The 15037-nt window shown below is 39.9% G+C and overlaps 1 protein-coding gene across 13 annotated transcripts in view; it reads left to right on the top strand.

Annotated features, from left to right (window-relative positions):
• The window catches only part of KALRN (kalirin RhoGEF kinase), a 514059-nt gene that overhangs the window by 471384 nt on the left and 27638 nt on the right, over positions 1 to 15037 (top strand). For 12 of the 13 annotated variants that reach the window (XM_057430148.1, XM_057430152.1, XM_057430149.1 and 9 more), the window contains 8 exons: positions 290 to 376; positions 1161 to 1253; positions 2290 to 2340; positions 2670 to 2747; positions 3646 to 3831; positions 7357 to 7528; positions 11711 to 11949; positions 12808 to 13055. In XM_057430148.1, the coding sequence (XP_057286131.1) occupies positions 290 to 376; positions 1161 to 1253; positions 2290 to 2340; positions 2670 to 2747; positions 3646 to 3831; positions 7357 to 7528; positions 11711 to 11949; positions 12808 to 13055 (1154 nt within the window). The remainder of the gene's footprint in view (positions 1 to 289; positions 377 to 1160; positions 1254 to 2289; positions 2341 to 2669; positions 2748 to 3645; positions 3832 to 7356; positions 7529 to 11710; positions 11950 to 12807; positions 13056 to 15037) is intronic. The other variant, XM_057430155.1, reaches the window with a different exon arrangement.

Below are 15037 nucleotides of genomic sequence, written 5' to 3' on the forward strand. Positions count from 1 at the left end.
GTTTATGTGATATTAGCTAGAGCACAATTCTGTAGGAAATTTCAGACCTACCAGTGTGGGGATGACATCTCTAACTGGCTACCCCCCTGGAAACCTCGCCTTGCCTAAGGTGCAGAAGTGGAGAATGGAACCAGTTACCAATTTACCTTTCCTACTTCAGCAAACTAAATCTTTGATTAAACAAAAAGTAATGATGATCAAGCAGAAGGTGATAGCAAATTTCTGCCAGCTTTTAATAACAGAACAGATGATAGCCAATATCTCACCAGGCTGCCTCTTGCTTTCATAGGAGCGGCGATTACACATGTATGTGGTATATTGCCAAAACAAGCCACGATCTGAATATATAGTAGCTGAGTATGAGGCATACTTTGAGGTAAGCATAGCTCATACGTTACTGCTACTTACAGCTGGGAGTCCTAGTCAAGTAGACTGTTCTGTAACCTGTGGGGTTTGCTGAAAACAAGCTGTAGAAGATTTTGATACTGCATGTGCTGCTAAAGTCTCTGCTATGGAGAAAAAATATGTTATTGCTTAATCTATTTCAAATTTTCATATTGTTAATTAATAATAAATATTTAATCCAGTACTAACTGTCTGTGGCCCTCAGAGTGCCACAATTGCCTTGATATCTCTTCAAAATAAAACAAGACTTTTTAATCTGTAGTCTATAAACAGGGAGGAGGTAAAAGTTGTTGGATCTGGATGGTGCCTGTCATAAATTCCCAATAACCTTGTCTGTTTCAAGAAATCTTTGGACTAGGCATATTTAGATATTAATGTGAAAGAAGTTAGTTTAACAAGGGAAAGATGTTTCGTTTCACCCAAGGGCATGAGGCCAGCTCTGCAGGACTTGTCTGTGAGCTTATCCCCACTGCAGTGAAAAAGTAGTCTCTAGACCTTGCAGTCCTGCTCAGTCAGCTCAAAGTGGGAAGGGACCTTGTGCTTTCCAATGCCTTCCAGCTTGTTCATGACTTTTGCCCAGTCCTTGCCTAAATAGGATATGCCAGATTTTTAAATCCTCTAAAATTCCCTCTTGCAAACAAAAGATTAAGAACAGACCAACTTGCTGTGGAAGTAAGTCTCTGCTAAGATACTTTATCATATTCTCTGTCTCACTCTGTGACTATTTGCAATTGTTCTTAATCCTTAATTTTTAGGAGGTTCAACAGGAAATTAGCCAACGGCTGACCATCAGTGACTTTCTCATCAAACCCATTCAAAGAATAACTAAATATCAGCTTCTTCTCAAGGTGAGTGGAAAGATACAATTTAGGCTAAACTGCATTTTGAATTAATTATTTTATATTAGCCTTAGTTTTAAATGAGGAGTAACTTAATCAAATTAAGAGAAAAGAGGAGTCTGCTTAAGCATGGGCGTACAGTGACACAGTCCCATGGAAAATGTCCAGGGAGCAGGAGGGCCACATCTGTGGGAGCAGTTTACAATGTAGGATGATAAAAACATTTTTTTTTCTATTGGATTTTCTTTTCTAGAAGAGTGAACTTCAAATGGGAATTTTCTTACTGTAAAGTTTCAGAGCAAACTAGGGTTTTTATAATTGCAGTAAAGATGTGTCAATAAAGCGTGTCTTTGGTGCTGAATGGTATTCTTCTAATAAATGCTATAGCCTCCATTTCTAAATAGCTCTCTTCAAATTAGCATAAGAAACTTATTTCCAGAATATTCTGCTGTCTGAAAACCTGAGGTGCTCACTGCAAGTTTTTCCCAAGGAGTGTGACCACTTTGGCCTCTTGCTGACTTATGTACAGTGCCAGTTATTCAGCATCTCTGAAAATTCATCCCTAACGGTCTCAAGCTAATATTTAAAATTAAAGGTCTGAACCCTACCTGTAACCTCCAGCAGTATCAGAGTGCTGAGCTGGTTTCTTCTCCTTTTTGGGCTAGTCTCAAGCAAGATACCATCAGCCCACAGCTTGGTAATTACACACTAGCAAAGACACAGCATCATGTTCTCTGAAATGCCAAAAGGAAAAGAAAAATCTTCAAGTGTGTGTGTGTGTGGTCTTGTGGCTTTAGACAGAGACCAAGTAAGCATTCCCAAGGGCTAATCCCAGCTTTGTCTTTTTATTATGATGTTTTCAGTAACCGTCCATACCCCTCTTCCATATCTACAGAAGTGGTTATACCATTCAGCAACCTCTGAAGATGAATTTATTAATATTAGCAGTTCCTTCTCAGAACATCTCATGCTGAATGTGCTTTTCCAACATCTTTTGTTTTCTCTTTCTGAAGTGCCTTAATGCAAACCTTTCTGCTTTCTCCAGGACTTCCTGAGGTACAGTGAAAAAGCTGGTCTGGAGTGCTCCGATATAGAGGTACATTTTCGTGTCCTGGACAATAAGGCTATGTTATCTAATGGCACTTTATATGCAGGAAAGAAAACTCCAATATTTGACAATAGCTGAAGATCCTGCTGGTTTTCTAAATGTGGTATTTCTCTTAGCTTGTCAGAAGTAAAAGATGAAAGTGCAGTCCTGCACTGTAGGTGCACCATCCTCTTTTAGACACTACTGTACATCTTCAGTGCATGAGGGCCTCACCATGAATAACTGCTATCACACTGTTGAAGTTCATTATTTGACATTTTGCTTTTAGAAACCCTCTGATCCTCTTGTAATAACACAACATCCTTTTTCCTTAACAGAAAGCAGTTGAATTAATGTGCCTTGTACCGAAACGTTGCAATGATATGATGAACCTGGGCCGCCTCCAAGGCTTTGAGGTATGAATTTGCATTCTGCTTATAATAACAACTAGGGAAGAAAAGGTATTTTATCTTTTTATGATTGTCTCTACAATCTGACCTACACCAGGCTGTTTATCTAGTTCTTGTTCTTCTCCAGTGCTGAGCTGCATCCTTTGGTGAGGTTTTGAAGGTGGGGGTGGTATACCTCTCACTCTAAACTTGTGACAATATGCCTGTTGTTTCTTCAAAATGTGAGGTCTGTAACAGCTTCAGCAACCTTGAATTAAACTTCTTGTATCTGTTGCCAGAGAAAAATAAGTGGTGACCCAGACTGCACTGACTGTTAGTAAGGTAACCTAGCATTAACATGTTAACAGCTCCCTCTGAGTTTGGCAACATCCAGGAGGGGACTTGTGAGTTATAATCCCACAGGTTATGGCTTGTGGTTTGTAACTAAGCCAGAATAGACTTTGGCAGTCTTCGTGAGATGTCTTATCTCCAAAATAAAGTCAAGTTTGTCTTACTATCTTATGCATTGTAGCATTCCTGCAAACAGGTAGGTCCTGTTTCTCTGTACCTTAGGTGTTGTGTCGTTGACTACTGGCTTAGGGAGTGATGGAGAGCTCATGACTAGAGGGAATTCAAGACACAATAACAAACTACATAATGGGAATGGTGTTTGAAATGAAGTATACAAAACAGTCTACTTGAGATCTCTTGCTTTTGGTTTTATATGCACAATCAATAGCAATGAGAACAAAGAAAACCTGTTATTTTCAAGATTTACAAGATTGCTGCTTTGATAACTTACAGGAAATATGTCTCACATGTATTCAGTGTTGCCTGGAAAACTTGGACTGCATGCAATGTAGATTGTCTTGCAGGATCATGGTGGGTCAGGGTTTGTAATGTTGGTGCCATGCCTTCTTCTCAGGGCAAGCTGACAGCTCAAGGAAAGCTGCTGCAGCAGGACACCTTCTACGTGACAGAGCAGGATTCTGGAGTTCAGTCTCGACCAAAGGAGCGTAGGGTGTTTCTCTTCGAGCAAATAGTTATCTTCAGTGAACTCCTTAGAAAAGGATCTTTAACTCCAGGCTACATGTTCAAGAAAAGCATAAAGGTAAGATAGATATAGGAAGGGAGAGGCATGTTCTGTTTGATGCTCATATAAGTTTGCCACTTACCTATGCTGAGATTGGTCCATCCTGTCATAGGTGGACAACAATTTGCAGAAAACATTTGCATTTACATTTCAGTGGATCAGAAGCTGTTTAAGACCATTTTCAAATAAAACACTGGGTGTCTAAATTTACTGCATGATTTTTACAAGGAACAGTCAGGGCAGGTCCTCTGTCATTCATAGCTCTGAGTTAGCAAATATTACTACAAAAGCCTATAGTAGTCAAAGGAAGTATACAGTTGTTGATTTAAGCATGATCATAAAAGGTAGGAGAAGGTGTAGCATCCAGAACAGTCATCTTAGGCCAAATTGTAAGTAAATACTAAGCCTCTATGAGACATTACAGGAAATAATCTCCCATATTGGGGGAGGGCTCTCAGTACAGATGTGAATGTTGCAAGAAGACAGAACTATTTCAAAACCAAAGAAAGCCACACATAGTTCTAAAAATGCAGCTGTGAGGAATCATAAAACCAGCTAAACTATAAAGAAAGTTTTAAGACATTAATTTTGGTTTTAAATAATCTTTCCACATTATGGGGCTGGGGCTAAAAGTGAAAACTGAAAGTAGCCAGCGAAAATACTTATTTGTTTATTTAAGGGGGTTTATTCTTGTTTGACAAATGCAAAGTTAACCTCTGAAATAGTAAGTGAAGGTAAGTGAATGCTGCACTTCTGGTAAAACAACCTTTGCTGTGCCTGCAGAAAGAGCAAAGCCACTGTTTCATTTGAATGTCTTGATTGTTCGAAACTGAGAAAGCAGTCTGGGATTGATTTTAACCACCAAATTGGTTAAAAAAAAAAGATGTGGGAGAATGCATTGTGTTTGCTCTAAATTTTAAATGGTACATTAATATGAAAGGGAAGAGAACATTATCAGGTGAAATAATGCGTATTAACTATGTATAACTAAACAATCTATGATAAACAGCGTATTTACTGAAATGAGGACATCTTGTTTGACAGAAATGGCAGCATTTACTGAAAAGCCTGTATCCATTTGCAAGTCAGTGTATTTCAGAGTTTCCAACCAAATAATAAGCTATAAAGGAAAAAACTAAAGTGTACAAATAAAAAATCATCGTGATTTAGATGATCAGCTTTGATTTTATTTTACTGCTGATTTAAATCATTATTAAAGTTGGAGATGGAAATAATAATTTTTTCTTCAGTTTATTGGATGTATAACAATGAGGCTTTTATCTGCAGGAAACAATCCCTGAATTGTATATTGTAGATAAAGAGAGAAAAATAAATTTCTCCTAATGTCAATAAAATGAGCTTGCCTCAAGGGTATGAGTTGCTTTTCTACTTAAACAGCCCATGAAAGTAATGTTGTTCTCACTGCCTGAGCTTAAAATTTTTGTGTGATAGTTTTCCAGCTCCTCTTTTCTTCCATTTGGCAAACAGCTTGTTCTCCTGTTGAGTGCCTGCAGCAAGTGTGGGATCCCCCATGGCTCCATCTGCATCTGCCCCACTGCAGCGTGGAGTCTGTATGCCGGCAGCTCTCACACCCTGCCTCCCAGCCCCTACTTCAGCTTCTGGCTGCTTTTGCATTTCTCCCATGCTTTCCCACAGAGATGAGCTGTGGCCTTCAGTGGAACAGGACCATTCCCTACAGCAGGACCATTCCCCTCCTCTCTGTGCCCTGGACATCATCGTACAGTGGAGCCTCAGTCTCAGCTGGGTGATTCTCTGGCAAGAAGCACTTTGTCCAAAGGTGTCACATAAACAAGCTGCCTCATCACCTGTCTTTCATAATCCTGCCCTAGAAGTAGTCATCCAGAAACTGCATGTAGTCTGAGTTTATGGGACAGAATTTGAGGAGGATTTTATACTGTCAGCTAGGACCAAGTTTCTTTGACCTTGGTTCAAGTGCTGACAAGATCCTGCTGGGCAGGTTGAATGCCTCTTTATGGTAGTTATCAGTACTGACTAGCCATCTCTGGCTAGCTGGGATACCATCTGCAGTCATGGTTGTCCAGTTCTCTTGGAGACATTCCTGAGAGAAGGAGGCTGTTTCCCTGCTGGTTGCATCCTCCGACACAGCAGAAGGACCTAGCCAGCATAAGATATTCCATTTCTTTCCTTTGTGTCACAGCCACTGCTAAGCACTGAGGTATCTCCGTCAGAGTAACAAGTACATATGACTTCAGATGCAGCCATTCTGGTCAGGGAGATGAGGCTTCTAAATACTGCTCTCCAAAGTCTGTCACATTCGAACTATGACAGAAGCTTTAGCATGATGTCCTACAGTAGCAAAGGACCTTTCTTCATGCGCTGAGGTAGTTAGCATTCAGAAATTGCACATCCCTTCTTGGATGCTTCTCACTTGTATACCTTTCAGACTCTGTAAACACCTAAGTGGGTAGCCTTGGCAAATGCACCTCCCTGAGACACAAATGGGTTAGGGACTGTGACCTGTAAGTCGTCTTTTTCCTGGAGTCATACCAGGATTGACTTGCTTGCTTTGGCTACCAATCAAAGGAGCAAAAGCTCAGAACAAGAGGAAGGGCATTGTCCAGACTCACTGTCTGTCTCTCCTTGACCTCATGTCAGAGGAGTTTCCTGCATGTCCCTCTGACTTCACAGAGACCCTCAGAAGAGAAGGAAGAGGTTTCTTCCATCTTGCAGTTTGAATCCGGAGCAGTGTTCAGATGTAGAGTGAATCTCTCCATACCTTGACAGATATTTAGAGCAACTGAAGATAGACTTCTAGAGGGATGTTATTGCCTTAGTCTTTGGAGCTGTCTACTTTTGATATGAAGTCTTTTTTTGAAAGGCTGCGGCAACCTATTCGTGTTTACTATCATAGATATAAGTAGCTTAGGAAAAGTTAAAGTTATGGGTGCACTTAAACAGAGGGCTTACAAGGGCAGGACATCAGCTGAAGTTGCCATCCATGAGATTTCAAAAAGAGTATCTGTGACTGCAAACAAGTGAAGTGATTGTGCACACATGACTAATCTGCTAGAAAGAAGAAGGTCTTTTCAAGCATCAAGGGAGAATTGCTGGTTTTGTTTTTTTCTTGGTATATCCCTGTGCACAGCCCATTCCATTTTTAAAATACTCTGATGACTGAGACTTTCTTTTCCATGGAGGATAAGAAATGTAAACATTTATTTAAATTGGAGAAATGTTAGACTTTATTAACATCTTAGTATGAACATTTTAACTGTATTTATGGCTTACAGTATATTTTTAGCACATCAGTCAGGTCTGTTACCTTAAAACAGAAGTTATAATTCAAGACAAGGCAGGCGCATGTCTAGTACCTCTGTCATATTAAGCATAATATTTAAGATCTATCTACCTAAACCTAAATGAGGCGAATTCTTCTGATGATGATCTGGCAGTCTGTTATTGGACTGTTTTCTTCAGAAACTTTTCACAATAATTTTATTCTGATTCTTGAGTGATGTTAACTCATGCTCCATGTAACGTGCTTACCTTGGCTTGTTTCAGATGAACTACCTTATCATTGAAGAAAACGTGGACAATGATCCCTGCAAGTTTGCTTTAATGAGCCGGGAAACATCAGACAGAGTCATTTTACAGGCAGCTAATCCAGAAATTCAGCAAGCTTGGGTACAGGACATCAACCAAGTTCTGGACACACAAAGAGATTTCCTAAATGGTATGTACATTTTGCTCTTTTTCCTGATTTTGCTCTGTTTCCCGAGCTGTGACGCTGAGTGGGGTATGGAATCTTTGTGTCTTTGTTTGCTCTATGAGAAAAATATTCAGCAATTTTTCATAAAGGAGAAAACTGGAGCCCAGTGTGCCTGTTACTAAGCACTGAGTCAAGTGGTATCCACAGTGTACATGGGAAAGCATCGTAATTTACAGCTGGTCTTTGGAAAGAGACTACCTCAGTGCCACTGTGCAGAGGTCCTGCATGCCAGGTTTGCCTGGTGAGAAGGTGAATCATGGGAGGAGGGCTGGGCAAGCCTAACCTGAACTGCTCTTGTAGTCCTGGAGCCCACCCTGAGAAGCTGCTGGACCTCATCTTGCATTAAAGACTGCAGGTCACTCTGGCCTGGTTTCTTTAGCAGCATCTCATGGACTGTTTCTGCCAGCCTATCTGCTGCCTGCTTAAAAAGACTGTGTTTCCCTATGCAGTTGCTGCGCATGTTATCAGTCAGTTTCATGTTCAGATCTCAAGTTCCTCCATCAATGATGTCTCTTTGGAAGTACTTTTGTGCAAGACTTCAAAAATGCTGGGGTTTGCAGGGCTGTATCACCTGGTGCTTTCCATTCTACAGGGAGATTTTAAATCTGATCCCTTCCCAAGGCCATATCAAAGGCAGGTTGCCATTGTATCTACAGTGTCTGCCACTTAACTCAGAGCAGGGCTTATCCCCAAGAACAGATAAACAAGCACACATGATCTACAGAAGTGTGTATTTTGAAAATGCAAAGGACTCAAATTCAGGTAACAATTTTAGTTTGTTCTTGCTCATGACTGGATGAGGGAAAGAGGAGGAACCAAAACTAGACAAGCAAAATCTAAAAATAGTATCTCTTTTGTTTAAGTGGGAATAATTACTTTGGATAGTTCCAAAGTTGTTTTGCACTATTCATTTCAAAACGGCCTTTTTTTACAGATCTTATATTAGAAAAGAGTCCTATATTTAAAAGCTTAATACATATTCAATAATGAAGCTTTTTTTTTTTTTAATTGGAATGTTTTGGCTTGGCACAATCTGGTAGCTGTTTTTGAATTTTGGCTTTTGGTGTTCAGTTTTGTGGATTTTTCTGTTGCAAAATCTGAAGATTCTCTTTCAGTTCACATCAAAACAAAGGTTCCCTTTTCTTCACCATGGAGATTTTTTAGATTTTAATTCAGCTTAGTTTCACTTTTCAGAACTTAACTGGGAAAGGATTGCATGCAAAAGCTGTTTGTGACAGCTAAAAAAACTGTGGCTGAGCTGAGAAGGGAAACAGTTTCACCCATGATTCCAAGACTTGATATTGGGGTTTTGTGACTTGCAATAGAAAGGTCCTCCTACAACCACTTCTAAAATGATTCATTAAATACTTCGATGAGCTGAGCAGTCTCAAATTCTCCAGTTTGACCATTTGGTACCAAAACTTGCTGGTTTTGTGTCAGTGCACTTGGCTTTAAATGAAGGATTACTGGAATAAAAATAAGTTCCACCAATGGTTACGTACAGAAATTTTTTTAGACACTGAGAACTCCACAGACACCAGTGCAGGGGTTTTCTGTCCCTTCCACATCTTTCTTACTCATTATTCTTATCCTACCAGAAATTGCTGCCCTGTGAACCCTTTTTTCTACTGAAGCATCTTCATAACCCCTATTTAGCCTATCTTCTGTGAGGCTGGCAAAGAATTTGATGGGTTAGGAACATAATCGTCAGTATCTCTAAAGCTAGAAGTAAAAATAGGTTTATATTAAAACAAAGGCTTAAGGACTCACTTTTAAACCTATAAATAAGATCCAAGAAAATGATATTGCATCCAGTAAAGCCTTTCCAGTCCAGAACAATTTAAGTGGCTTTTAGGATGTAATCTTATTGAGGTTGACTAATCTTTAAATACGTTCTTTAGCTTTGCATTTCATTAAAGCAGATGTTTTCTGCCTTTAAAATCATATTAAATCCACACTGAGCCCATGCTGCATAAACTTAATAACAAAATATTCCCTGTGTGTTCTTGCCCAAGCTGTCTCTGTTTTTCTCTCCTCAACAGGGAACCCGTTTAGAGTATGGCACCATGTACAGAGCATAGTATTTGCATCCACAGTTCATGAATATGTAAAACCTGGTGCAATTCCGCTGTAATATGCAAACTTTTCATATTTTTCCTTGGACAAGCTAAAGCTGCTGAGCTTGAGAAACAAACTGTGCCAAATGATTGACTGTAGGGACTGTTCTTTCATTTTGCTCTAAGAAGCAAGCTGTAAAGAGAATAAGTCACTGATGGTTGTATTTCATAAGGAAAATGCCATTGAACTGTACTTTTTTAAAAATCATGTTTTGTGGGGGCTTTTGAGAGAGAAAGAGAGCACGCAAGTATGTGGACAGTGATTTTTGCTAGAAGCTTGTAAGAATACTAACAGATGTTGAACAGGAGGCTGGAAGCCAGGCCTTGCTGTGATAGTTTATGGTGGAATTAGTAGTTAAAGTGAACACTTGCCTAAATACCCTTTAAAAGCACTGAGTGGGATAGATTGTTTGAAGATAGATTAGTAAGTATTCATCAAGATCTTACTGCTAAAGATCTTGCAGCTTAATGTACTGTATATACTAGAAGATTGTCACCATAATTGTCAAAATCATTGTCAGAGTTCTCCCCAACCTTCCTTTTTCTCTGTGCCTTATCTGCAGCAGCACCAAACCATTCTCAGCTGCAGCTGAGGTGGCTGAGTTACAGTGTAGCCACTGTGGCATAAATACAAAGCACTTTTGTGTCAGGAGTCACTGTGTAGATTTTGGAGCCAAGTAATCTTCTGGATTGCTACAGATCTATGTTTGTGTCCTTTTGAAGAGAATGGTAATATGGCACCCTCCTTGATTTATTCTTTTTTTTTAGTCTCTATTCTTAAGTATTGAGTGATTCCTTGTTGGAGTAGTCCTGCCTTTCCCTGGAAGGGGAATGCTAGAGAGTATGCTGTGTGGTATTGAGCCTTTCTGTTTTTCTTTCCTTTTCGTCTTGTTGTGAAAGACATTCCTTCTGTTGTGGTTCCCTGGTTAGGCTGATGCTGTGACATTATGTCCTCCGTCTGCCTCTTGCTAGACTAGTCTCTCTGCATTCCAGTAGATTCAGTCTGGCGCACATACGCAGTATTAACTGACTATATATCATCCATTAAAGCCACATAACATACAAAAAACAAACCCATAGGTCTGGGGATGGTAGTCTGGACCTAGCAAATCTGCCCATTTTCCCATTCACTGTGAGTCCCAGCCCTGATCCCTTCACCTTCAAACATAAAAATATCTTCTGTTTTTACCATCTGCATTTTTATCCTTCTCCCAGCATAAGCTCTTTGCATGGCTATGAAAAGCACACTCTCACAAGCAGATTTTTTTCTAAAGGCTGATGAAGTTGTTTAGTGTTGCTTGTGGGTGTTTTCTCGAGAGGTCTGTATTGCTAGGATTAATGTCTTTATACCATCTATACTTTCTCACTTACTGGTAATTTCCAGCAGTTTCCTTGAACCAAAGTAGTTAATATAGAAAGTACATAGAGAGCCAAGTTGCAGTGCCTTATGTCTGAAGAGTACTTAGTAGTTACACTCTCTGGGGAATATGCAACTGGAACTTAACAGTCCTGACCTGTGTTTTCTGATGATAGCAAAATTCACTGTAAATGAGCTATGCATCTTTTATCCAGGCTTTCATTTATTTTGACTACAGGATGTGAGTTATTTGTTATTTCAAAGAAAATTAATGCAATTACGCTCCATCCCTGCTAGTGTTCAAGGCCAGGTTGTGCAGAGCCTTAGGCAACATGGTCTAGTGTAAGGCGTCCATACCCATGGCAGGGGGGGTGGAATTAGATGATTATAAGGTCTTTTCCAACCCTAACTATTTTATGATTCTATGTATGCTCTATGGCAGACGTTTTAGCCCACTGTGCTGGTTAGAGAAGTTGTTCATTGCAGTAGCATGGAGTACTGTGTTCAGGTCACACGTAGTACAGTGTAACATGCTTGCATCCTGTCTAGCCATGAACATGCCAAATGCTTCCATGGTGGCATCTCCTGTTACTGTTTGGTTTGCAGTTCATGTGTCTGTTCTGCAGCCCTTTGCATTGAAAGCATACAGCTAATTCTTGTCCTCTTTTGCAGCGCTACAGTCTCCCATAGAGTACCAACGCAAAGAAAGTAGCTCAGCAGTGCTGAGGCCCCAGACCGGTAGGGTCCCTCAGCCCAACAGCAGACCCTATTCTTCTGTTCCAGTAGGGTCAGAGAAGCCTTTGAAGGCTACAAGCCGTAACCCATCTCTTCCACCCCTGAAGATATCTACCTCCAACGGCAGCACAGGGTATGAACAGTCACAGCCAGGAGACAACTATGAACAAAACAAGGTACTGAGCTCATCTGATAAAACATGATCTTACAGCCCATTTCTTATACCATAGACCATCTGTAAAGTTAGCTTTAATTATCAGCTAACCAGGTCAACAGGAATCAACATACTGAAGCAATGGTGTAAAATGTGATTTGGAATTAAACAGACTGCAAAAGCTCTGGCATTCAGATGGGTGGTACTTCAGCTGGGAAGTGGAGACAGAGCCACTGTGTTTGCAGACTTGGTGAACTCAATATCTATTTGCAGTACTCACAGCAGCAACATTCAGAGTTCTCTAATATCCATTAACCACCCATTCCTGAAGAGGTCTGCTCTGGTGGTGTAGAAGAGGTTAGACCTTTTCCCAAGTTACAGTTCACAGGGTGCCAGTTGAAGGTTATAATTTGAATGCCTGCGCACTGCACACAAACTGCCAGAGTCAGTAGCCATCAGCAGTGTTTGGACCCTGCTGCTGCTTGCGGTTGACCAAAGCCATGTTCCAATATGACCTATACTTAAGATCATGAGATGTGTGATTATTCATTCGGCTTCTAACATTGAGCCTTCGTTTGTCTTTCCCCCATTTCTCTCAGCACAGATGATTCATCTGTAACACCATACAAATGAGAACATGGCTAGGGCATCATCACTCGCAGCTGTGCAGTCTAATATGAAATAGGAGCCTGCTTTGTATCATATTACTGCCGCCTTTCAGATCCTTAAAATCCTTTTCTACCAATGTGAACTGTGAAGTGTTTTGTATTTTTAACCCTGGTACAGTTAGGCTGGAAATGAAGTAGAGGGATTGCTGCTGGAAAAGTCAGGTTCCTGAGCACCACCTGCTCACTGGTTTCTGTTGTGTCCATTTCCACAGACTGATTTGGGAGGGTGCAATGGGACCTCTTCCATGGTGGTGATTAAAGATTACTATGCACTGAAAGAGGATGAGATCTGTGTGAATCAAGGAGAGGTGGTTCAGATCCTTGCTATCAACCAGCAGAACATGTTCCTGGTGTACCAGCCTGCAAACGATCACTCTCCAGCTGCTGAAGGATGGATCCCTGGCAATATCTTGGCTCCCCTCACTAAATCCACTACAGATAATAGCGACGGAAGCATCAAGTAAGTGCTTGTTGGCTTCGCTGGGAGCACTATGTGGATATTTGAGGAAAGAGAAATAATAAATCAAAATAAACAAACCCAAATGGTAGGGAATTCCTGCTGATTTTTATCAACAGTGCCATTGGAACAAGCTGAGTGGTCAATCTGCAGCATCGGGCAGCCATGGTGGATAGCTTGGGTTTTGCTTATTTTCATTTTGTGGGGTTTTGTTTATACTTTGGAGAGAAATAAAACCATAGATGGTTAAAGATGTGTTTTACATTACAACATTTTACACCAACATGGACCTGCTTGGACTGGACTTATATTTATGTTGTATTAAGTTACTAATCTATATATTGGTTATAACAGCATCTAGCGAAAAAAGAAACACAAAAAATATCCAGGCCCTGTGTTGGACTGAGGTTTGCTTCTCAAGGAGGAGAGATTTTGTTGTCTATGGCAATTTCCTTGTACAGCTTGTATCTTTTTTTTTATTATTATTATTTTGGTTTGGTTTGGTTTTTTTTTCTGTTCACAGTAACTTTTGTAATATATTTTTTGTTTGCAAGACCCCCAAACAAGTACATTCCTGTATAAAGTATTTTGCACTATTTAAAAAAAAAAAAAAAGAAACAAAGTCAAATTGATGAAGTCAGGTTGTGCAATATAATGGATAGTCGCAATGTTCATCATTGTACCTGTAATGTAACTAATTTTAAATGTACTATTTTAAATATGTAAAATAAATTTTCACCATGAGCATGTTTTAATGAGGTAAAAGAACTAGTTTGACCCTCTTTTGGTTTTGGTTTGGTTTTGTTATTTCTTTTTTTTGTTGTTGTTTATAGCATTTTGTTGTTTATTTAACAAATGTGTGGATATATATTTTTCTTTTCTGATTTTTAGAAATTTGTCAGTCTGAAATGACTAATGCAAGAAAGTGGGTTTTTGGTATTAAACACAGAAGGTACAACCCTCTTTTCAGTAATACCTGTTGATTTCTTTTAACATCTAAAATGACTAGATGGTAATGCATGATGTATGCTACAAATTTTGTTACCTTACACGGTTACCATGAGGTGCAGAATTGAACACAAGGAAAGATTTTCTGACAGATTCACTAAAAACAATAACTTGATCTCTGCTGCGGTTTCAGATAAGAGAAATTATGATTTTACCAGTCATTCAGTAATGAATGCTACAATGAATTGCATGTTAAGGCAAAGGAATTGCTTAGCACGTCTCTTGCACACCCGCCACGGCCATTCCCAGGTTCCTCTCTAACCACAGTATGCAGCTATGCACCCTTAGATTCCCTCGCGGCACCAGGCTCCTGGTGAAGACACTGATTTCATGGCAACTGTACAGTCAAATTCTGTGTCAAATTCTGTAGTTGGATGAATTGTTACCAGGAAAGCATAACAGAATTGAAAGACACATGCATTGCCCTTCCCTCTTTCTTACAGCAGTGAGATTTAAAGTCTTAAATCATGTTTTCAGACTCAAACAACTAGAACAATCCTGAAACCTAAAAGATGCTTGAATAATAGAAGTCCTATGGGTACAAACAACCTGGAGCTAGTGTTACCCTCAGCCCTGTATAGTCTGCCAGATCATATTCACTAATTAGTATGAGTAATAAAACTGTTTCTTCTGTTGACAAATACTGTACACAAAGTATGTGGTCAATCCAGTAGTGCTGGCACAATGTATTATTCACCAGTAGATCAGGGAGGCCACCAGCCACATCTTTGAGTCTTACCATATCTTAAAGGAAAACATAACAGTCCTGCACTGCTGGATAACTTCCGCTGCTCTGCACATCTAATTTGGACCTCCTTCAGTAACACCCAAATATCACTGAGCACTCCCTGTCTGGCTGAGATGTGCAGGGTGCTCCGGTGCTCTTTGTGCCTCGAACATGACTTCCCATGCCAGCTTTTTGAGTGGAGACCCTAATCCTGGTTACAAAAGCAGTCTGTATGACCCAGTTCAGTCTT

Source organism: Pezoporus wallicus, unplaced genomic scaffold, assembly GCF_028554395.1.
Source record: "Pezoporus wallicus isolate ANWC-B61680 ecotype Strahan unplaced genomic scaffold, APGP_CSIRO_Pwel_v1 contig_5261, whole genome shotgun sequence".
Taxonomy (NCBI): domain Eukaryota; kingdom Metazoa; phylum Chordata; class Aves; order Psittaciformes; family Psittacidae; genus Pezoporus; species Pezoporus wallicus.